Source organism: Egretta garzetta, unplaced genomic scaffold (assembly GCF_000687185.1).
Source record: "Egretta garzetta isolate BGI_Z169 unplaced genomic scaffold, ASM68718v1 scaffold149, whole genome shotgun sequence".
Taxonomy (NCBI): Eukaryota; Metazoa; Chordata; class Aves; order Pelecaniformes; family Ardeidae; genus Egretta; species Egretta garzetta.
In genome coordinates this window covers 1,060,602-1,083,935 of record NW_009269998.1, presented here as the reverse complement: position 1 = coordinate 1,083,935, position 23,334 = coordinate 1,060,602, and the positions used below count along the sequence as shown (strand labels likewise).

The 23,334-nt window shown below is 37.7% G+C and overlaps 1 protein-coding gene across 6 annotated transcripts in view; it reads right to left on the bottom strand.

The window, feature by feature from the left end:
• PTBP2 (polypyrimidine tract binding protein 2) overlaps positions 1-22,380 on the bottom strand; it is a 53,368-nt gene extending 30,988 nt beyond the window's left edge. For 4 of the 6 annotated variants that reach the window (XM_009647499.2, XM_009647500.2, XM_035902842.1 and 1 more), the window contains exons 1-2: positions 21,002-21,030; positions 7,294-7,369 (exon numbers count right to left, since the gene is read on the bottom strand). In XM_009647499.2, the coding sequence (XP_009645794.2) occupies positions 7,294-7,315 (22 nt within the window). In that variant the 5' untranslated portion in view covers positions 7,316-7,369; positions 21,002-21,030. Of the gene's footprint in view, positions 1-7,293; positions 7,370-21,001; positions 21,037-22,359 lie in introns of those variants that run through there. The other 2 variants (XM_035902840.1, XM_035902843.1) reach the window with 2 other exon arrangements.
• Positions 22,381-23,334: the final 954 nt, after the last annotated feature.

Below are 23,334 nucleotides of genomic sequence, written 5' to 3'. Positions count from 1 at the left end.
AGGAGTTTTTCTCTGCACACATTTTTTTTTTTTTCTCCGAGAAATACGTAAATATGACCCGAGGCCAAAACCACATAGTTTACATTGAAAGTATATGAAGCCTTTATTTTAGCTGTGTGTAATTTCCCTTCACAATAACCTTTTTTCATATTCACACAATCTCCTAATATAGAAATGTAACTATGCGGCTATGGGCAAAAATTTTGCATAGAATAAAAAGTTGCTTTCCCCTATCATTTCCTGGAAAGAAGGGGAAAAAAAAATATGTTAAAAATTCATCACAAGATGGATTATAAATTCCTGCATATCTGCAGAAGTGAAATAACTGATAAACAAACATCCTTTCTGCAGGAGCCAATCTCTGTTTCACAACTGTTAGTACACACCAACAACCAACTACAAAAAAATAAATTAATTACTTAGGCTTTTCTGAAATACTTAGTTCATCCTCCAATACAATGAGTTTATACGTTAAAGACAAGAAGCTTACTAACAGTATTACTCCTTGTTGTTGCTAATGTAGAAAGTACTTCTTCTTACACGTTAGCTAAATACGTGAAATTTAATGTTATCAACAAGGAGAACATAGGACATGTATCCACATGGGAAATACCTGACCAAGAGAAAGGTCATGGACTTACGAAGATTCCGAGTTTACAATCGTGGATTATGACCAGACAGAAAGATTAGATATTGCAGTGGCTACTGAGCATAATCATCTGCATAAAGCAACAGCTAAGGAAACCGCAGGCAACCACAAATTGGGAGGGTATGACAGAGACCATTGTGGTTTTCTTTCTGGGGTTCTTTCCTTAAATATTTACACCCAGGTTGCTGTCACAGCTAGAATGTAGGAAGAGGAGACCTTTGGTCCCATCCAGTGACAAACTTTGCCACAAGTGCCAACAGTTTCCCAAAACAAGAAAAACAGGACCTTTGTTTTCACAGAGCCATCTTTGAAAGTTCAAGCTAAAGAGAAAATCTGGAATTTAAAATGTTTGAGAGAAAGAATGAAAAAGGAGATACTACAATCAAAAATTAAGATAAAAACAGGAGGAATGTGAAGTTCTCTGAAGTTTGCATTTGTTAACCTTAACATTGAAGGTTACGCGTTTAGTGTTAATCACAGAATCGCAAGGGTTGGAAGGGACCTCGGGAGATCATCTAGTCCAACCCCCCTGCTAAATTAGGTTCTCCTAGAGCATGTTTGGTTGGTGGGGTTTTGTTGTGTTGGGGCTGGGGGAAGTGTGTTCTGCAAGACTCTGTGCTTCAAAGTACTTTATACCCCATTATCCTTGCCTTGCTAGGCCACTACTATGCTGTGGAAGGCTTACCCCTTGAACTAAAGCATTACCCAGTAGTAATAGGTGGATTTTTAGCATGGATGTGGGCCATGTGCAAAGGAAAACCTTGACCAATCAATAATAAAATTACCTTACAGTACGACGAAGACTGCCTATCAGGAATTTGCGCTTAAATAAGTAAATATGGTCAAGCAATTAAAAAATTAGCTACACAGCTTTTAACTGGCACATCTGCACACAGGCTGCACCTCTGTTTCAAAACCCACTCAGCAGAGAGTAAGTCTGCTAAGAAGCTCTGATGACACACTTAAAATATGGTATAGTGGCTGTTCCAGAGTTGCACAGTCTAAAACTAATGCACTTCCCTCTGGCCCTTAAAAAGGCAAAAATACTACGGCTAGCGTGAAATGCAACTGAAGTAGAACAAAAATGAATTACTACGGCATAGTTATGCACACAGAAACTAACTAAACTAATAATAATAGCCACATTTTATTTCTCCCATCCTGAGGTTTTTTGAGAGGTTTGGTTATTTGGAGTTCTGGTTTGGTTTTAAAAGTTTCTTAATTTACAAAATTACATATTGTTCAGGCATTCAGAGCATTAAAGTTTAGTTCATCCACATGCACATGCCCACGTTTATCTGTAGAAAAATGTAAATTATAGTCTATTATTAAATTATTATACTTTCCAATCACTTGTGCTGTACTTCTCCAAATCTTTCCAATTACTATTAATTGTAATCAATTTTCAAACTTCAAAAGTAAATTACCTATGCTTAGGCATCATTAATGTTAACTAATAACCAATTTTACTTAATGTGCCATCAAAAACAGCACATCTATGTTTATTCCCCAAGTTAAACGCTGCACTTGAAATATTATTAGCTTGTATGCCTCAGCACTGAGTAGTCTGTTAATACAATGAATCACCTACCAAAGTCACTGCTAACATTCCCTGCTAATGAAGTAAAACTAAGATCAAGATTAATAGTACCGTTTAAAGCTCCAGGAGTTTGGTGAGCTCAGCTGCAAAATGATTTCTGAAATATTTTTACTGATTGAACACAATGTGAACAATAAAACTTTACAATATAGTAAAAAAACCCTGCCAATTCCCTTGTCTTTGACAAGCCAATTTTCATAAAACTTTCACCAACATCTTTCACTTTTTATCTACATCCCTTAAAAATTTTTAGGTTTTTTGAGTGGATTTAAGCAACACAGTTCACAGCATGAGCATCTTCATATGTCTAACTGTTCTTAAAACTTCCATTAAGCAGTCCTCCACCTGAAAAGAAAAAAGCCTCACAAGAAGTTTGGCATAAAAGTAACCCATCACAGAGGAAATGCCTTTTCTACTTCTTAAAGGGAAGGGATTTTTTTTCTTAGATTTAAAAGCTGTAGAACAAGCAACTGCAGTTACGCATTTACTGAACAGACAGCACTGAAAGGTGAAAAAAGTTATTTACGTACAATCATTTACAATGTGCATGACTAATGTCCTTAAAAACATCCAGAGTCAAAAATATTTTTAACTATCCTGGCTTCAGCTCTGGTTTCTCAGAATCCTGTTACCGAACCATACTTTAGTTTACCCGAACTGCCTTTCTAGGCAGTGCCTGCTGTGCATCAACACACCAAAAAAAATGAATTCGCAGACCTTTATGAGAGGGTTATGCTCTCCAAAGAGATCAGAACCAAGCGAGATTACGATAAGATTAGACTTTGACAATATTTTCAGAAAAACTGAAGGAAAACACTAGCAGCAGTTCAAGCAGTGGTAGAAGGCCTGTGGTTCTGACAATGCAACTTCAACGTCTCAATGTCACCTGGTGCTAAAAAGCTCAGAAACTTTAACATCTAACATGAAAAAAAGAACTTCATCAAAAAGCTTAGGTATTTGCTGACCTGGAACCTTACAAACTGTCCTCCCTTGCAACATGTTCTCATCTAGTAGATAGGACTCTTCCCTCAATGTTTACAGAATGATGTTCTGCCATACTGTTCTAAGCTAATTCAGGGGGAAAAAAAAATCTTGTATATTTAAATATAAACTATAAATGCTTAACTGAAATGAAATCCCATAACAATAAGGACAGTAATCAAATTACGTCCAAAACAGGAGATTCAAGAGTTCAGAATTAAGTGGTAAACACTCACACGGAAGTCAGCCTCAATTATCCAAATCTAACTTTCTTTCAAGGCTTTTCTTTTACAAAGACACACAAAGTACTGAAGGCATAACTTGACTTGTAGTGAATGTTGATATAACACACTGTCCACTTCCTTTCATCTATACAGTCGCGAAGATGGCATTGATGGCAAAGCTGTTTAGAAAATGCTCAAGGATCAGGCCTTGCATTTTGAGCAATGTCCTTTGGGCAACAGTCCAACGTGCTATCATCTTCCTTAATTCCATCTTGTATATCAAATTACCAGTGGTTCAAATAAGCAGTAAGAGTTCAACCCAAATGTTTGTCCAACAATTTTGCAAGGTTTTTTTCCACAAAAAATAGGGAGGGGTTGATACGTAAGACTCCCTATAGGGCAGAGAAAACATGCATCTTTCATGCTTTCCTCTAAGGAAGAGAATTAGGGCAAGAGAAGTCATAAAAGCATTAAAGTACTACAGTATTCTAACTGAATGACAGCTGAATACCAAAAAACCCTAACAGAACTGTTACCACGATAAAAGGGTAGGATGATCATTTTTAAAAACCTCACCTCCAGACTCACCCCTAAAGACGTAGCCCCCAGTTCTACCAAAAAAACCCACTTCCATGAAAAGGTCTTTTTTTTTTTTTTGACAACTTCGGCAATTTGGTTTAGGTTAGTATTTCTATAGCAGAGATTTAGAAAGAAATTAAGCTGTAATTCACCGTCTTTGCTCTAAGTTTAGGCCTGCTAGGGCACTGCCAGGGACAACTGGTTTTGGGTTGTGTATTATTTTACCAATAAGGCTCAGAGGATTGCAAAGACGAACTCTTTCTTCTGTTCGTCTAGGTATCTGTTTGGGAAAATATCATACGATCAGACATTGAAAATATCAAGGTCAAAACCACAACAGGTTTCTATGTACTCCAGAAAACAATGACCAGGACTCATAAAATCATGATACTTCCAAACTTTAAGAATGAAAGGGCAAGAACAAGTATTAGTTTTAAGAGTTACAACATAGGCCAATTTCTACAACGTGTCTCCTTTACAAAGAACTTAGCCAATGATTACAGATTCTTTTAAGTCCTAGAAAATCTGAGGAAGATTCATTGCTACCATGCCTTGGCTACAGGAAAAAAAAAAAACCAAAACTGTCCACAAGAGTTTTAAATTCTTCTTAAGAGAAAAGTAATAACAGAACTGAAGCAAAAGGAGGACATTAATTCAGATATAAGGAATACCTGAACTCATTTGACTTCAGGAGATGGGTACAGAAAAATTAACATACAGCTTTCCATTTCAGATCTAATTACTTCCGAGTCTACAACCTGAACTTGTAAACTCTGCAAGTTTGGAAAAAGTACTTCCAGGCTCACGATAAACAAGACAGCTATGGGAGGATATATTCACAAGTAACACTGAGCTGTGGATTGAGCCTACTCTACAGGGGGTTTATGCTGTTTAACAAAGGCAGGCACGCAGAAGAGAAATTTCAACACAATCCCAAAAAAAGGGCTTAAAAACAAACAAAACCACCCAAACCAAACTAGCCCCCTTTCCACTGACCTCTAGAGAGCACGGTTTGATTTATAATACTGCATTCAGATTGGGGCTTTTTGTTTGTTTGGGATTACTTTTCCACCAACCTCCTTTATATGTTATGCAATTAATATGAACATTTTTATAACAGGCAACTGATACTACAGGAACCAGGCCGCTACCCAGACCACTGTTGCTTGTTAATGAGATAATTTCTGAGAAGTCATTTGTGGTTCTGGATGCCTGGAGACATATCAAGAGGTCTTACTTGTATAAAATGTAACGGATCAATTAATTTGAAGACTCTCAGAAATGCTTATTCTTTGGTAACAAACAAACAAAACCCCCAAAAAACCAACAAGACCACAAAACCCAAACCCTAAATCAGCTTAAAAAGGAGGGAAAGAAAAACCAGGTGGGCAGGAGAATCTGTGTTTGTTAAATACATCAAACTCCCAAGTCCACATAATGGAATCAAAGCACTTTTTTCCATTTTAGGAACTTCTCAAGGAGAAAATAATTTCCATTTAAAGTTTGAGGCTTCTTAGACAACTTGTGTATTTTTTTCTTCTGAAAATTCAAAATTATAATAATTCTTATTTCAGTTTTTTTTCCCTTTAGCTTTTTTTTTTTTCCCCCTTTGATTAATTAACTTACATTTAGTTTTCCTGAACTAGAAGTTTCTCTGAAAATATATGGAAAATTTGGTGACATTCAGGACTTTGTCCTGGTAACAGCGCTCTCCCTCCCCCTCCCACTGCTCAAATCCAAACCCTCACACACGCAACCCAAACTCCTTTTCATTCTAGTTTCATATTTAAATAAAGCAAACTGCTGAAGCACTAATATCCAGGACCGCAGAGGACATTGAGAAAATGAAAACAAGAAGAGGGACCTCTTTCAGAACCAGAAGTAAGAAAGAAAAGCAGAGGAGATAAACAAATGTCCTAGGGTTCTAAAATGGTTATGAAAGCACTCACTCACTTTTGAGCTATTCCAAAGATGTCTCATCTCTTCACCTTTGGTTATAGAACTGCCAGGGGAAGTGGTTCTCCTCTCTGTTGCTGCCACACTCCTCCACCCCACATCACACTGGATCTAGCAACTGTGCAGCCACATGACTGACCGGTAAATTGTTCCAACAGAAAACTACACTTTCTGGCAGTACAGTTTAATGCTGGATTAGCTCATTCTGCAAGTGTATGAACACTCCAACATAGCGAGTGGAGCAGAAACATGTGGAGTTGTGGGGGCGGGGAGGGCTGCTTTGCTAAGGATGCAGGATGAGAAAGCACAGACCTGCACATTCTGGAAACAGCTGCCACCACAGCACCCTAAACGTAACATGAAATGGCACCCTGAATCCCAATCTTCTACCACTCAATTAAAAGGAAAAGAGTCTGCTACTAATATCAGCGAGTAGACTGCTCAGCACATAAATACAGAAAAATTGATCAGGCACATTAAAGCAGGGAAACAGGCAACTATTTGGAAAGCCCAGCAACAGGCTCGATGCCATGAACCAACTCCTCCGCATCTCTAAGAAAATAAAAATGCATGAGGGGGGGAAAAAAAAAAAAAAAGAGAGAAAAAAAGAGAAAAAGCAAGACCTCTAAAAAGTGAGCCCTCCAAGAGAACCCAATGCGCATTCAACATACTGAAGCATTAACTGCAAGAGAAGGTATGTTAGCACGTGCCAATTCATGAAAAGCCTTTCTATCTAGCATTGCCAGAAACTCGACTAAAGAACAACCACGCTCACTTTCCACTGACACACCGAGATCCTACCGCTGCGGTCTCAGACTGAAGTAGCAAAGTGAAGTTTCCTGCCTTAGCAGTCTAAGCCAGAACAGAGCAGAAACTCTGTTTTCCTGAACGCATGCTATATTGCGAAGCTGGCACAGTGCTCTTCCCTGTAATGCTCAGCCTCGCAGATGTCTACGTGTGAAAAAGCTGATGTCATACAGGAGTTGTGAAGCTGTTTACCTTTGCTTGGTAGTTGCGATTCCTTACTTTGAAGGCAGCTATACAAGACAAGTGTAATTTTTCTTCCCGTCACCCACCAACAATTTAGCGTAAAGACATCTGAAAGTTGCCTCTTCTTTTATGGGATGATTCTTCTCATATACCCAAGGTTTGCGAGTATATACAAGGTCACTACAGTCTAACGCATACCAACAGTTTATCCCTCTATAGCACAACAGATTCTTGTTTCAGTGTTCTCCCCTTGTAAACAGGAAATGAGTCCAAGTATAAATGACAGATTTCTCCTTTGAAAGGGCATCACTTACCAGTAACTACCATGCTGCTCATGTTAGAGTTCGGGCTATTGAGTACACTGCCTGAAAGAAGTTCGTCAGATCCTCTCTAAAAAGAAAGAGACAGTAAGAGATTTTTTTTTTCCTCTATTTTGTGATTTTTTAAAGATGATATTAAAAATGTCAGTTTGACAGGGAAAACCTTTAGAAGAACTTAAGCAAGCATAACCAAACCTGTTCAGATTTGGCAGACTTCCTCTTTTCAGATAAGAGCAACAACTTGAAATCTAAGTAAAGCAGTATATTTACATGGCAATCTTTGATATGAGAGCAGCTTAAGCACAGTCATTTCACCCACCACTGGAATGTAGCCACCTCCAGACACAATGAGAACTGCTGAACAATAATTTTGTCCAGCATTTCAAATTAAAATATTATTATAATTAAATATATTTAATTATTTCAATAACATTTAAATTAACTTATTGTTTTAATATTTTAATATACATATATTATTATATCTAGCTGAAACTACAAGGGAAGTCTATACAAATAGAAATACGGAGTTTAGCTCAATTTAACACCCCAAAAAAAAAAAAAAAAAAAAAAGTCTTGTCTTCATAGGAAACGATCACTTTCATTTTGGGGACATCCGTTTGTCCTGCAAAACACAATTTAGGGCAGGGAATTACATCTTCGTTGTCATTCTTAAAACATGACAAATATCAATTAAATGGTATTTTTGAAAATGACTTGAAAGTGGGCTGCAAAAAATCAGAGGAGGGTTTATATTCAAAATGTACAAGATAACCTTTTCCTCTCAAATTATTTGCAAGATGGGCATTTAACATAGCTGAAGAGGCTTTTGCTTCTTTTCATGCTTTTTTTTTTTCCTTTTACCCCCAACCTTCCATCCCTCACAAGCCTCCAAAATATTTAGGTGATCTTCCATTTTAAAAGTTTTTAAAAGGGAATAAACCTGACATCCTTTGAAGATTATCTTTAATTTCTTATTGGTTCTTTTCCCACTTATTCCCCACAAATATTTCCCCAGCACCCTTAACACTAGTCCACGTCACTGCTAAAACGGAAAAGAGGAAAGAAAACAGTTACTACCCACACTTAAAAAAAAAAAAATGTTTTTAATTGTTGTGGACGCTACAATAGAATCTCAAGAATAGTTAGTAAATATGTTTTTACAGGGCACTTTAGTACTGCATACTAAATTAACCCGAGGATATCACCTTTCTAGGCAGCACAGTTGCAAGATGCATAAAATCCAACCTTTACCATTTTATCATAATGCACCGTATGTGTGTCCATACACAGATCAGTGTGTTAAAGTTTCTTTAATCCACACCTGAAATCCAGAAGCTCTCAGAAATAATATATAAGTGTAGGCACACAGCCATTAGAGTTGACTCAGTTTTCAACACCAGCTCTAAGAACGTTTATACAGTTTATTGAATACTCTAAGCTCTTAAGGGTACATAGCAAGCAACAAAGCTGTGCCTATCAGAACAACAGATTTCCTTTAAAACTGAGTAAAGCCTAACACTAACATTAGGTAGGACCATGAGAAGGACCATGTCTTGTCCTTCTCAATGTAAGAAGAGATCTTCTATCTGATATACCTAAGGAATTATTTAGCTGGACAAAACTGAGAAACAAGTTAGAGAAGTTATGGTAACTCTCCTTTATTCAAACTATATTGCTTTCTACTGTAAATGTAATACACTCAGCCAGGCACTCAGTGGAAATCGACACTTAAACGTATCTTATTTCTCTTTAATGTTCTATTTTTCTAATGTAGTATTTACATGGGTAGGATACTGCAAAGCTCAAGATTACCAGCAGTATTAGCTCACGCAGCGATAACCACAGTTGTTTCGGCTTGCAGCTATCCACCTAGCCTTGCCGGGAAGCCCTTGCCTGTAGCCTGGACAGCTCAACTGAACAGGCAGAAGCAGCAGCAGAGACTAAATCAGTTCACAGTCAGGCATATTAGGATAATTCAGCAGCAATTTTGTTTTTCTTAATATGCCAGGCATTAATTTGCAACAGCACAGCGGTTACTATGTAAACAGCTGAAGCATCCCCAGTCCCAAACGAATGCTCTTCCCAAAACCTGCAGGAACTTCACAATCCTGAAATATCTCAAATTTGAGTTGTCTTCCCTGCTTCAAGAAGTTACTCACATCAGCAACTGCTGACTAGTAGAACACAAGAGTGATTACAGAAATTCTGGTTTCTAGTAAATCAGGCTTTCAAAAAGCCGTTAATTTCTTAATCCACGGCAGAAAAATCCAAAAGGAGCATGAGTTACCGAACAGAGTGGAAATTCAGTTACTGTATTTGTATTTCATGAACAGTTAAGATTTTTCTCTTCATTTTGAAACACATCATTTTGCATTTCACAAACACATTCAGAGTCAATCACAAGATTTTGTCATTATACTTCAGGAAGTTTTTAACAGTTTTGCTTCAGAAGAACAAGTAAAGGTGAATTCCTTACATTGGCATGTATCATAAATGCTACGTTTGTTTTATTCTCATGAAACAGTGTTCACAAGTCTGATTCACAGAGGTACAGGTTCTCACAAGGAATGTTCTTCCAGTTCACCGTGAAATCACAAACCTGTGCTAACTCACATACATACTTGCCAAGCTTTTGGTAAAAGACAAAGATATTTCTTACCGTGAGAGCAATTACCTTATTAGATATACATTGTTATTTTTCCTTATGGGTTCTTAAGCAGCCTAGACACCCCTGCGCTTCATTCAGTACGTAACTTTAAAACCAGCTATGCACCAAAAGACCCATGATGTACTTGGACACAGGGCAGTTAAATTACAAAATCAAAAGCAGTAACTGCCTGGTAATTGTCATTTACTTCAAAAGGGTTATCTTAAGATGACAGTTGTCTAGTAAAGCAACTCAATGTAAGCATTTCAAGTAAGCCAATGCATATTCTTAGACCGGTACTACTATGGGGCACGAGCACCTCCTGAATTACAGCACAGGCATAAGTACTTATTTTACTTACATTTCTTCAGCAGGTAAGACTTTATTCAATTTGTGGTTTGGGGTGCTTGGCTTTGTTTTTATGTGCATCTTCTTTTAGAGGGTGCTAAGCCAAAAAGGACTGGTATCTTGCTCGAAGGGCAATGCTCTTCTTCACTCTGCTATCTCACACACGGACTTCGGAATTATAACCCATTTCCCAAGCGTCTTGAACATTCGCTAGTCTTACTTTCAAGCACGCCAGTTCTGCTAGTCAAATCATGCAAAGTAAAGAAACCTTTAAACTAATTTAGGTAAATTTTATCGAGTGCTTCAGAGGTAAGGAAACTAAACTCAGATCTTTGAAGAACATAGCGAATCAGATTCAATGAAGAATGGAAGATCCAAGAGCAATGTTCTCTTAACTCTTTTCCCCATCTGTGCAAACTGCTGCGTTCTAAAGAATCAAAGCAAGTCTGAGATTGTATAACAAGACTGAAGATCACAAACACATGGATCACAGAAATGCCCAAATCTAAGTTAAAGTAACAAACGAACAAAAAACACCACAATGATTTTATTGTCATAGACTGCAAAGGAAAGTTCCTATAATAGCAACATGGCAGAGACTAATTGAATAACCATTTTAGCATGAGGGAAGGAGATTATAAAGGACAAAATAAGAAGTACAAACTGCTATTATACTATTAATAGGTCATCTTCTGTCAGCTAGTCCTCAACAGCACAGGTTTTCAATGCCATATTTCTATTTCTACCAATGTCAAGAATATTAATCTAGATTAATCTTCCATAAAAGCTAAACCACTGACTATTCAGATCAGAGATATTTAGAACATTTCTTCACGGAAACAGCATCGGCCAAAATACTATTACACAAAATAAACGAGGATATTGCCAAACTAACTTCTTGCAGTGAACCTTAAATGTGTGTTGCAGAGTCAATACTGTCCTTTCAATGAAGCCCATGTTATCACACCCTTGCCCCCATGGAGCATTTCCATCCCTGGCGTGAAAACAGCATGTTGCTGTCTGGCTTCAACCAATGGAATTACGTAAAACCGACACGTAGGATCATTTCCAGAAAAAGATGAAAAATATACCAACTCGGATGAATATGTATTTCAGAGAAACTTAAAAATTATATACACAAAAATCATTTTATATACTGTAAATTGAAGATACCACTTTGATATTTCAGTTAATTTCTCTAAGTGAAGAGTTATTGTATATAGTCTGTCTCTTCCACAATTTACAAAATCAATTATACCAAGAGAAAGAAAAAGCCCCTAGCTTAGCAAATTAATCTCCTCGCTCCTTGCTTTAACAGTCATAACTAACTCTGAATCCCTCACTACACAAGCTGGATTTCTGGAGCAGGATTTCAGATTTCTGTCCCCCCCCCTCCAACAGACTACTATAAAGCTTCATGCTATCACAAGTTATATTAAGTAGCTATGTAATTTCAGGAAGCCATTACAGTCATGCTATCCTTCCAGGCTAATCAAAAATAAACTTTTTAGAAGTGTTTGCCAACTTTTTTTCCTCACATTCTAGATAGGGCTTTAAATATTTCAAACATTCCCCAGATTTTATTACATCCAAGGTAAAAAAAACCAAACCACCAAAGAGTATCACCTTGGGCATGAGAGTTACCAAAGAGGTTTAGTCTTTTAAGCCTCAAAGTACTTTTTGACAACTTTTATGAGAGAGAAACATTATCAGCTCTTTTCCCAATAATTCAGGGTGATGGGAGACTCTGATCAGAAGTTATGGCTGAACCTAACAAACTGAGGGTATTACAGAAGGCTTATTAAAAGCATGGGTAGATGCACTGCAATACTACACCACCACTAAACCAATACTACCAGAAACAGTAAACAGGTGACAAAACTGCACTTTGTTAAAAGTCAACAGCATCATCTAAAATAATTTCTTAAATTCCCACTAGAAAAGATAAAGAGTACACTCAAAGATACTGAAAAATACATTTTCTGATAAATCCTCTCATTTGTGGTATGCAAGTTTGCTGATGTTATAAAACACTCTCAAGAACAGGATGCTTTTGTGTCCCCCCCTTCCCTCTCTCATCTGGGGGAGGAGGTGGGGAAAGAGAAAGGGAGAACTGGAGCTGCACTGCGCATTTACCACAGTCATTCTCAGCCTACAGGCATGAATTTCCCAAGGGATATGACGAGCCGGGAGACAGATCTCGTGATTTAAAGAAATCTAACAGCACTGTAAAACACTTCATTTCTAACAACATCTGGGAACAATTTAAAAGAAAAAGCCAGAAACCTGATGGTATGGGAGAGCAATAAAAGCATATGAGAATTCCAACCCAGACAGTAAACATTCCCCTCTAACAGATACACACTTGTAAACATACTGCTTCAGGAGTCAAGGTCTGAATTAACTTTGGGGACTGGATGTTGGAAACAGCAGCACACCACACTTTAAACTCCCAAACACAGCCTTTATAAACTTCGTTCAGTTTATGTACGATGGATCAGAATTGAACGAATGCTTAATTTTTAACAGGATACATTTTTAATGAAACCCAGTAAAAATACACCCTCACATCGTCTTTAGTGAAGAAGGAAAACCCGATCTGCCTTATGCTCTGCCTATACGCACTACTGTCAAAGGACATTATCCACATTACCTAACGAACAGACCGTTACACCTTGCATACGCATGGGATCAGAGAAGATTCATTCAGGACAGGACAAGCCAAGTCCAACTACACAATCCAAAAGAAATTCCATGCAGGTTCATAGGTATTTTACAAAGCATGCAGTTCAAACTATAAGCTTGTTATCATTTCATCAGAACCTTACACACAAGGAGTGCATCTACAGGGTTTCTTTTTTAAAACAAGACTACACTATTTAATTAAATTAGCATGAAGTCTTATCAACTAAGGCCATGAACTCCATGGATGCTCAATAACTTACTCTCACTTACAACATCACTTGCTTTTAATTCAGTATGAAGTTAACTGTATACAGTATGACCACCTTGACGTGCTGAAAACAGACTCCCCAATCTGTAAGATTGTACAACAGGTATGTTTATTCAGCGCTGGGCAGCATGGGGGACAGTCCCACCAAAGTCATGCACACCGCAACACGGCAGCTTGCCCTGTTTATGTGTAGCAAAGTGTTACATAGACATGAAGTTTCCCAATACGCCTATACATAGGCATAACCTGTCCCCGCTTCATATTAAGATTAGTTTCAAGAGGTCATTTCCATAAGTCCCTCCCAGCTGCGCATGCTCAGTGATTTGAGTCGGTGGTCTTCAGGGGTCATTTACTTCATCCACTCCTCTTCTTCACCTGGTCCTTTTGGTGAACTCCAGCTTCTACCCCGCTTAGTCCACTGTCAGAACACCACAGCCGGTACCAACCGACTCCCCATCCTTGGCTATCCTCATACCGACAAAGTGCCAGACGCTTTGTTCTCCTACAGGCCTTCCAAGGCCTGCAACAGAGATGGGCCATTTGCTACTAATCTCCCCTCTTCCACACTCCCTACAGTGTTAGTTTCTTATCTATAGCTTACTTCATATGATTAGTAAGTTAACCTAAAACACAATGCTAGCAATTTAAGATGGATCTACAGTTGGCTTTACAAAGGTCCTTTTGTTAACCCTTTTCCATCCCTTCAATCTTCCATTCTATATTCTCTTTTTTTCCTCACTTAATTCTTTTTTCATGCTGTCCTCAGCCAATCATATATTATTCATATATCCTCACAACTAACTTCACCATTTTTACACTCATATTTTTCCAGTAAGGAAAGGATCTAGGAGAAAATTAAACTTTTATGCTTTTTTTCTTGCAACTATATGCATGGTATATGCCACGTTCCTTATGTATGAAAACACACAAAGTTTGTAGAAATTGAGAGCGCGCCATCAAGGGAATCAGAAAAGACTGAAAGGAGACAAGTCTCAATTCCTCTGAAAAGCCTCCAGGTTCTCAAAACACAATGTGGAAAAGAGCCAAATTTCTCAAAGCATCTAAAGATCAAGATGGACTATTAAACCAGAAAGCTGAAGAATAATGAATCAAATCCCCACTTAAACCATACCACCCAGCCTCATTTAGAAACCTTCACACTTCCAATTGTAATGAAAGATTGCAGGCAAGAGCCTAGTCCAATACCTTCAAACATCCAGGAGGAAGCACACAAACAAGGTAATTTACTCCAGCATTACAGACTTTCTATTCCACTTTTACCAAGAAAGAAAGTGTTACTCTGAAGCAGCTGTACGTAACTGGTAGTAAATTAGAATAGGGGAGAACAACTCACTCAAGCTCCCAGCTGGATGCGTTCTTAGCTTTCTGGTTAGAGAATGATGGCTCCTAGGTGTACAGATTTGGTCCTTCAGTAGCTGTTTCTACATCTCAAAATAAGATCCACGAGGAAGGTATTTTCTACTTGATTCTCTGCTGTTTCACAATCATAAAATAAAAGCGCTAGTGCTATTTTGTCTATAACTCAATACTCATGTTTCACATTCATAGAAAAACTGATTTTATGAAAAGCTAAAACCGGCTCTATATACAGCTATAAAAAACACCCAAAGCCCTAAATCAAACATCTGAGTCCCATTAACAGCTTGTGAAACCACAGCCTCATTTAAACGAACTACCACCAAAAGGAACAGCCCTACCTTCTCCCTGGCCCCAGCAACTTGTTCCTGTTCTGAACTCCCCAGTTCTATATTGCTACAAGCATTTATGCAACCACACGCTTTGGTACAAATCTGACTAAAAAGATGTAGCTGTCATGTCAGGTTAGCTTCATCCCGGTTAAGCTCCCAAGAGGGGTTTGTGAAGTGGCTACCCAAACGTTTGTGGCACAAGTGTTAAGAGTGACAGAGAAAACTGGAATGCAGCTTGATTTGCTTGTGAAAACATGGCCCAAAGCGTAAAGACATGGGAAAGGGATTTTCATGCTGGTATTGGCTCATATTTTTCAGATGGTGCAGGTGGTTCCATTCCTCTTCCTACAACCCCCTCAATTAAGATGCAAATATAGGAGTTCTGTTACAAATGAAAAATAGGTGATTTCCAATTAGTGGCAGACATCAAGATATATCAAGCAGATATACTAAGCCTTCCTTACATTGATGCATACTTGCTACAGAGCACAAACTCATTTTCAGCATTCTTCCTCTCTCCCCATTTTCAGCTCTCCTTATTTTTCCACATCTATTACAGTGGCAGAATGAGCATTAAGGGAAAAAAAAAAGTTACAAAGAAAAAAGAATTGGAGTAGACTGTTCTGTGAATAAATAGGAAAGTCGTTTCAAACAGGGTCAATTTACAAAAGTTACTGTTAAAGAGAGAGAAGTCTTTCACTCTAAGAAGTTATTTTTTGTCACTAAGGACACGTTCCCCATACCACTGCCGAAAAGACAAATCCAGATGCCAGTTCTAAACTTCTGAACATGGTCACGCTTCATTCTTACTTCACTGCTAGAATGTTCTGCACATTTTTTCCTGTCTACTGTTGCTACAACCAACTATTCCTGCACACAAAAGTTCATTTAAAAACATTGTCCTAACACAAAATTAAAACCGTTCCTCCAATTCACAAGCAACCCATTTTTCTCATATTGCTGCCCTGAGCAGACTCTTTGTCTAATCTATTAGCTATCTACTAGTAATTATATTAGACATGCAAAGACAGCTCAAAACGATCATTCTAACATTTTAAATACAATCAAACAGACCATGACATGGCATTTGTCTGTATAAATGAGGCAAACAGTTTTTTATCCTACCATTCCCTTGCTTTTATTTAAGTATCTAGAATGATGACATTGAAGGCAAAGTAGATTTCAGAAGAAGAAACCGAAAGGAAAAAGCTATTTAAATACCTTTTCTCAGCTCTTAAGTTTAGTCTAAGCTTATCTTCTGACAACTTCCTAGAATTTCTGACTTTTTTCTACATGTATTTTCATTATACAGTGTACAGTTCAAATAAAAAGTCACAATATAGTCACAGTATTTGTTTCCACCACAAGAAAACTCAGTTTTTAGTAGCAAAAAGGGTCAGTTCTATACCTTTGTAAGAGAAGAGATTACCCCTCAGAACTTGAATTAAAAAAAAAAAAGCGCAGACAATGGTTCCAGAGTCCTTACAGACACTGCTACCCTGTGCTCTCTTCTTTTTTTCTCCATCAGCCCATCTCTCTTCTGGCTTTAGCTACTGCCCTTCCCCTGTACTATTATATTCCCCCAAGTTAAATTTCAGCAACCAGGAAAAAGGGGGACTTCACGGCACATGACTTTTTGGAAAACCATTAGGAAGTACTAGGACAGTGCTGCTTAGCATTTTTACCCAACCCTAACATAACCAACTAAATACACACCAAGAATTCCCTCTTTTCTTAAGCACACTGCAAAGGCTGATGCCCTGACTTTTGGTGAAAAAGGCCATTCCCACATGTTTAAACTATGTTCACGGGAACATACGAGTTTTCCCTCCTAGGTGTAACTGTGGCTGTCCACGCTCAGCAGCTGAAGCACAGGTTTTGGCCAGTATAGCCCAGAGCAGCCTCAACAACATCACAAATTCCCAAAAGCTAGGTACCAAATAACACATCCATGGAGGAATGACTGCTTCTTTTCTCCTGTCAGGCAGAAGTACACCTCAGCCACTCTGAAACATGCAATGCACATCCACAAAGTGAGTCACTCGGTTGTTCAGGCCCCATTTACCGCACAGCTACGCATGCCACCCAGGAGAAAGATGATACATTAGGCTGAAGAGGCACGCGCTGAAATGCAGTAAAAGGGAACTATCATCTTCGATATGCACCAAAAGTTCACCTCAGTTACTCCCTGCACCTGTGATGTATATTCTTTACATCACATTGTATACCTCCACAAAGATTCTTTTAATTACTCCAGAGAAGATGCGTTCTATACCTCACACATTCACTTCAGGACTTGAAAAGGGCTCTATCACTCCAAGTGCCAAATCAGTTCACTTACCCAGGTTAAAGCATTGTAACTGTAAAGGGAACACAAGACAGCCATCCAAACTATAGCTCTTGGATTCGGATACCCAAACCTATACAGCCAGTGAGCAATGAGAAGTCTGAGACTAGAAGCCAACAAGCAGGCCATTTCATTTTTAGTGGCAAAGGACCTCGTGTAATAAAAACAGAGCAACTGAGATGTACCTTTTCAAAATAAAAAAGGAAACATTTTATATAAGGCAATCTTTAAAATGATGCATGAAGACACCTATACATTTAAAATATATAGAATTTCTTCAAGACACCTATACATTTAAAATATATAGAATTTCTTCAAGACACCTATACATTTAAAATATATAGAATTTCAAGAAACCTATACATTTAAAATATATAGAATTTCTTCAAGAAACCAGAAATTAAAAAAAAAAAAAAATTAACTCTGCAACATACTATTATTACTGGAATCCTTCGCTCTGTTCTATTCAAAAAATACACAAACTGCTTATATACAACAGGAGTTCACAAAGTGGCATCAGATACAGAGCTAAAGCTCATTCTTTTTGTATTATTTTGTAAATTGTAACTTAAGGGGCAAACTGTGTGCAGAGTGCCATTTCTTTGCTTCCATGAATTCTAGGTAAGCAAAACATTACAGACCAAATCAAATATGAATTATTTCATATGTACTTATAAGATGACTGTGTTTTGATACATTCTAACGCTTCCAGAAAATAAAGCACACTGCTCCTCTGACAGATTTTAGCTGGGAAGCGTGCTCCCACTGCATATTTTGAGTTGCGCAAATCCCCACATTTACTCTATGTAAACCAAGTCTTCAAACAGTATTTGTCATTTTTTCCACCTCCATTTTGAGTTTTATGTTTTCCTCAGCTTTTGCTGTTAATTTCTGGTGACTCAACACATAACTAAAACCAAGATTGAACATTGAACAGTTTGATGAACAAAAATGTTTTAAATCAAATCAAAGCACACAGCACAAATAAATGGTAACAGCTTCATATTTAGCAGCCTCATCAGCAGGTAACTCTGAGACTATAACACTGTTAATAAAACATTATAAGCAAGTCTTCCTTTTACTTTATACTTGCCTTGCCCACATGCAGCCCCCAAAGCTCAAAAGCCCTCTTTTAATTCAAAGACAATTCCCAGGCTAAAGTAGTTAACTTCTACTATTACTCTTTTACAAACAGGTTTAAAAATATAACTAGTATGTTCACTTTTCTGTTTAAGAGAGAAACCAGCCTGACAATAAATAATGTATTTTTAAATTCACATCGACATGACTGATAATGATAAAATAAAGCAAATTTTCCAAACAGAGGGGTCATATGTCACAATCCCAACCATATGTTACATTCCCTTTCTCTAAGTATAATTGAATACATCCCAAACATGCTGTGTAACTGATCAGCATATATAAAGGAGGTGCAAAACCTCAAGAAAGCATCTAGGTCAAACGAATATCCTGGGTAAGTTGATTTCACACAGGTAAATCCCTGCCCACTTCCAACGGCTATCCCGTCACAATAAAAGCAGTGTCAAAAGAGCATTAAAACTGCTGATGCACCTCCCTGGACTCAAAACTTGCTCCTTACACATTCCCAAAGCACCCCAAACAAAAGATACAGCCAAGGAAAGGCCAGATGAATGTTCCCAGTTGTTTATATACCACCTATAGGTAGAGCATTCCTCAACTTTAAAACAGCAGTTCATCGAGAGCAATGAACAGTCACCAGAGAGCATAAAGGACAAGTGTTTTGCATGGCCTTCCACAAAACATGACTGAAGCTAGCATTAGACTGCTACCCAAACTGCATACACCAGTTAGATAGAAAGTCCATTTTCCATTCTTATTAGTATCTTGAGATAATTACAGAGGCTCCAGAACACAATCCAGTTTACCCTTCCCATATTTAACAGTTTTCTTCAGAAAACCATCATCTTTTTTATTTATTCCCACTACCTCTGTGAACAAATGGATTGCTTCCTTTTAAAATCCAGAGAATGAGTCCATTTTTACAAGGCAAAGAGCACACCTTTTTGATACTTCTGTGGCTTTCCTTGTATTTATTTCAATCGCTACCTCCGATACACCTGCCTTGCTTTCTTTCTTGAAATACATTCATAATATAACTTCTACAATCGATAGGAAGAAGCAGTTATATCATCTGAACTGTCTTTATTTCATTGTCTGGCTAGTATCTGAAAATAAGGTTCCAAGATTGCGCTACACACTTGCAACAAATTTAATGAATGTTCAAATTCTCGTAAGATTCTAAGTCACTCGTAGTTCAGAATGAAAGGGATACCGAGTCCATTTACTTCTCCTGAAGGTGAGAACATCAGAATTTAAGGTTCAAGCAATACATGGTCTACCTGGAACTGCTTCTTCATTGGACATGATTGAGGGCAATTTATAAATTGTTTTGCCCCAAAGGTATTCACGTGGGGCAGCTTGCTTCTGAAAGACGTGAACTTCCTTACGTATTCCTCCAAACTATTAAATACATTCCCGAAGTTTTAATCAGTTAACACTTTGTCCTCCCAGGCAACAGAGAAACAGTCATGCCAGTTTGTAATTCTGATTGGGATTAGCTCCCACAGAAGTACCTTTAATAACTAAACTTCCCTCTTGATTCAGAGAGAGATTTTAATACTGCAGGAACATGTGGAGCCAGATGGGTCCAGAATCTATACAACTGACTTCTTACAGCTCCTCCTAGAAGCAGGCTTGCTCAGAAACATAATATAGGTACATCTACCAGAATTGCTGCTGTACCTACAGGCTAGCTGTATTATGTAAGAACTAGTCCAAATCCAGCAGGACCAACACTGAATCTGAGCCAAAGAGCTTTACTAGACAAAACCTGGCTTACCAAGCAGTTAACACAGATCAGCTTCAGGTGAAAAGGCAGCTACGCAGTATAGCTACAAAGTCCCTGGACAAACACGGAGACTTAACTGTATGCACTAGAAAACTTCCACATTTCTGCCATGAAATAGAATTGCTTGCATGCATTCATTAACGCAACCTAAAGTTCCCCTGTCCCATATATCTTTGCATTCATATTTTTTCTCAGTCTGCTTCTACGAAGTACTGATCTAATTCCTGCAACAGATTTGAATACAAAAGTGAAGTAGCTAGTAAATTAACAACCATTTGGAAGTTCTTCCCTTGTTACAACAAACACGATAAATTTGTAACTGAACTTGAGAAATAAAAAGTAAAGCAGAGCAAATGCCCACATCTCTGACTACATAACAAATTCTACCTCCTGTATTTTTGTGTCCTATTCCAGACAGTCACTGCTTTTCTAACTTCAGTGGTAACTGTTTTGAAAAAAAAAAAGGGGGAGAGGGGGAAGAGAAGAAAACATGTCTTTTTACAGTCACCATGCAATAATGAGAAAATGTTTTGAAAAAAAAAAATCTGCAAAATTAAGCTTTAAAATAAGAAACTGACACCACTACATTAATCAAGAACCACTGTTTACAGTTCAGTGCCTAGAAAAGTCTTTTGTGTAGAGCCTTCAATTTACCTCTAGGGATTTTTGGTGAATAAAGCATATACTGCTGACTAAATATCAGCTGACAATGACTAGTTAAAATCTTACAACTTGCAATTACTGGTGCTCAAAGCAGTTCATTTTGTATCAACAATTTGCCCCCTTATTTGCTAAGTGTACATCCTACCTTCACACCAACTGCAACATCAGTGACAATGCTGTAAAAAAAAGAAAAAAAACAAGAACACAAGTCAACCAATTTATCCTCATTAAACCAACTTTTCAATGTATTGCAGTGCCAAAATAATAATGAACTGAAATAGCCAACAACTTCCCCAAAAAAGAAAATACGTTCAAAGGACACAGGAGGACTGAGGGGAAGTACAAAAGGAACCTACAAAAGCCACTGAACTCCCCCAGCTTACAGGCTTCTCCAAAAGAGTCCAAAGTTTTAAGTAAACATTACTCCAAAGCAGTGCTGCCAGGGAATTTATTTAGGAAACTGGGGTTTCTGAACTACATGAGGTCATAGGATGAAAATAAAAGAATTTAAAAGTAAGTACAGAACTTTTCTGACACACCCCTATTAACTAGACAGCAACATAGCCTACTCTACAGACCTTCTCACAGCAGAAAGCAATGAACACATTTTTTTGAAATTAGGTTGGGGAAAAATAAAAAAAAAAAAAAGAATGCATGGGCAGGTACACTTGTATGAAATATAATGAAATTTAATCAGGTATGCCCATATGAAACTCTGCAACAGGTATGTCAAAGTACATCTTTTTCTTAGAGGCTGTGACATTCATAACCTGTATGCACTAGAAAACTTCCACATTTCTGCCATGAAATAGAATTGCTTGCATGCATTCATTAACGCAACCTAAAGTTCCCCTGTCCCATATATCTTTGCATTCATATTTTTTCTCAGTCTGCTTCTACGAAGTACTGATCTAATTCCTGCAACAGATTTGAATACAAAAGTGAAGTAGCTAGTAAATTAACAACCATTTGGAAGTTCTTCCCTTGTTACAACAAACACGATAAATTTGTAACTGAACTTGAGAAATAAAAAGTAAAGCAGAGCAAATGCCCACATCTCTGTCTACATAACAAATTCTACCTCCTGTATTTTTGTGTCCTATTCCAGACAGTCACTGCTTTTCTAACTTCAGTGGTAACTGTTTTGAAAAAAAAAAAGGGGGGAGGGGGGAAGAGAAGAAAACATGTCTTTTTACAGTCACCATGCAATAATGAGAAAATGTTTTGAAAAAAAAAAAATCTGCAAAATTAAGCTTTAAAATAAGAAACTGACACCACTACATTAATCAAGAACCACTGTTTACAGTTCAGTGCCTAGAAAAGTCTTTTGTGTAGAGCCTTCAATTTACCTCTAGGGATTTTTGGTGAATAAAGCATATACTGCTGACTAAATATCAGCTGACAATGACTAGTTAAAATCTTACAACTTGCAATTACTGGTGCTCAAAGCAGTTCATTTTGTATCAACAATTTGCCCCCTTATTTGCTAAGTGTACATCCTACCTTCACACCAACTGCAACATCAGTGACAATGCTGTAAAAAAAAGAAAAAAAACAAGAACACAAGTCAACCAATTTATCCTCATTAAACCAACTTTTCAATGTATTGCAGTGCCAAAATAATAATGAACTGAAATAGCCAACAACTTCCCCAAAAAAGAAAATACGTTCAAAGGACACAGGAGGACTGAGGGGAAGTACAAAAGGAACCTACAAAAGCCACTGAACTCCCCCAGCTTACAGGCTTCTCCAAAAGAGTCCAAAGTTTTAAGTAAACATTACTCCAAAGCAGTGCTGCCAGGGAATTTATTTAGGAAACTGGGGTTTCTGAACTACATGAGGTCATAGGATGAAAATAAAAGAATTTAAAAGTAAGTACAGAACTTTTCTGACACACCCCTATTAACTAGACAGCAACATAGCCTACTCTACAGACCTTCTCACAGCAGAAAGCAATGAACACATTTTTTTGAAATTAGGTTGGGGAAAAATAAAAAAAAAAAAAGAATGCATGGGCAGGTACACTTGTATGAAATATAATGAAATTTAATCAGGTACGCCCATATGAAACTCTGCAACAGGTATGTCAAAGTACATCTTTTTCTTAGAGGCTGTGACATTCATAACCCACAGGGTGTAACACAATCCCAAGAGAAACCTAAGTCCACACCAAGACAAAAAAAAAAAATGAAAGCAAAACATGAACATGTGAAAGCATTCCACAATGTAATACTCATGAACGGCAAGACTTCCCAGATAGGATTTGTAATTCCCAACATTATAATTGCAACCAACCCATAAAAAGCCTTTAAAACTCTCACAGTTGAAAGGTTATATGCTTAAAGCATACCAAAGAGATTGCCTCTCTGTTTGAAGCAGAGTAAACAACTTAATCGGGCACTTGGCAGCTGGGAGATGCTGTATTTACACGGAGGAAGGCTACAAGCCCACCAGCCTCATCTTCCAGGTCCCACAGAC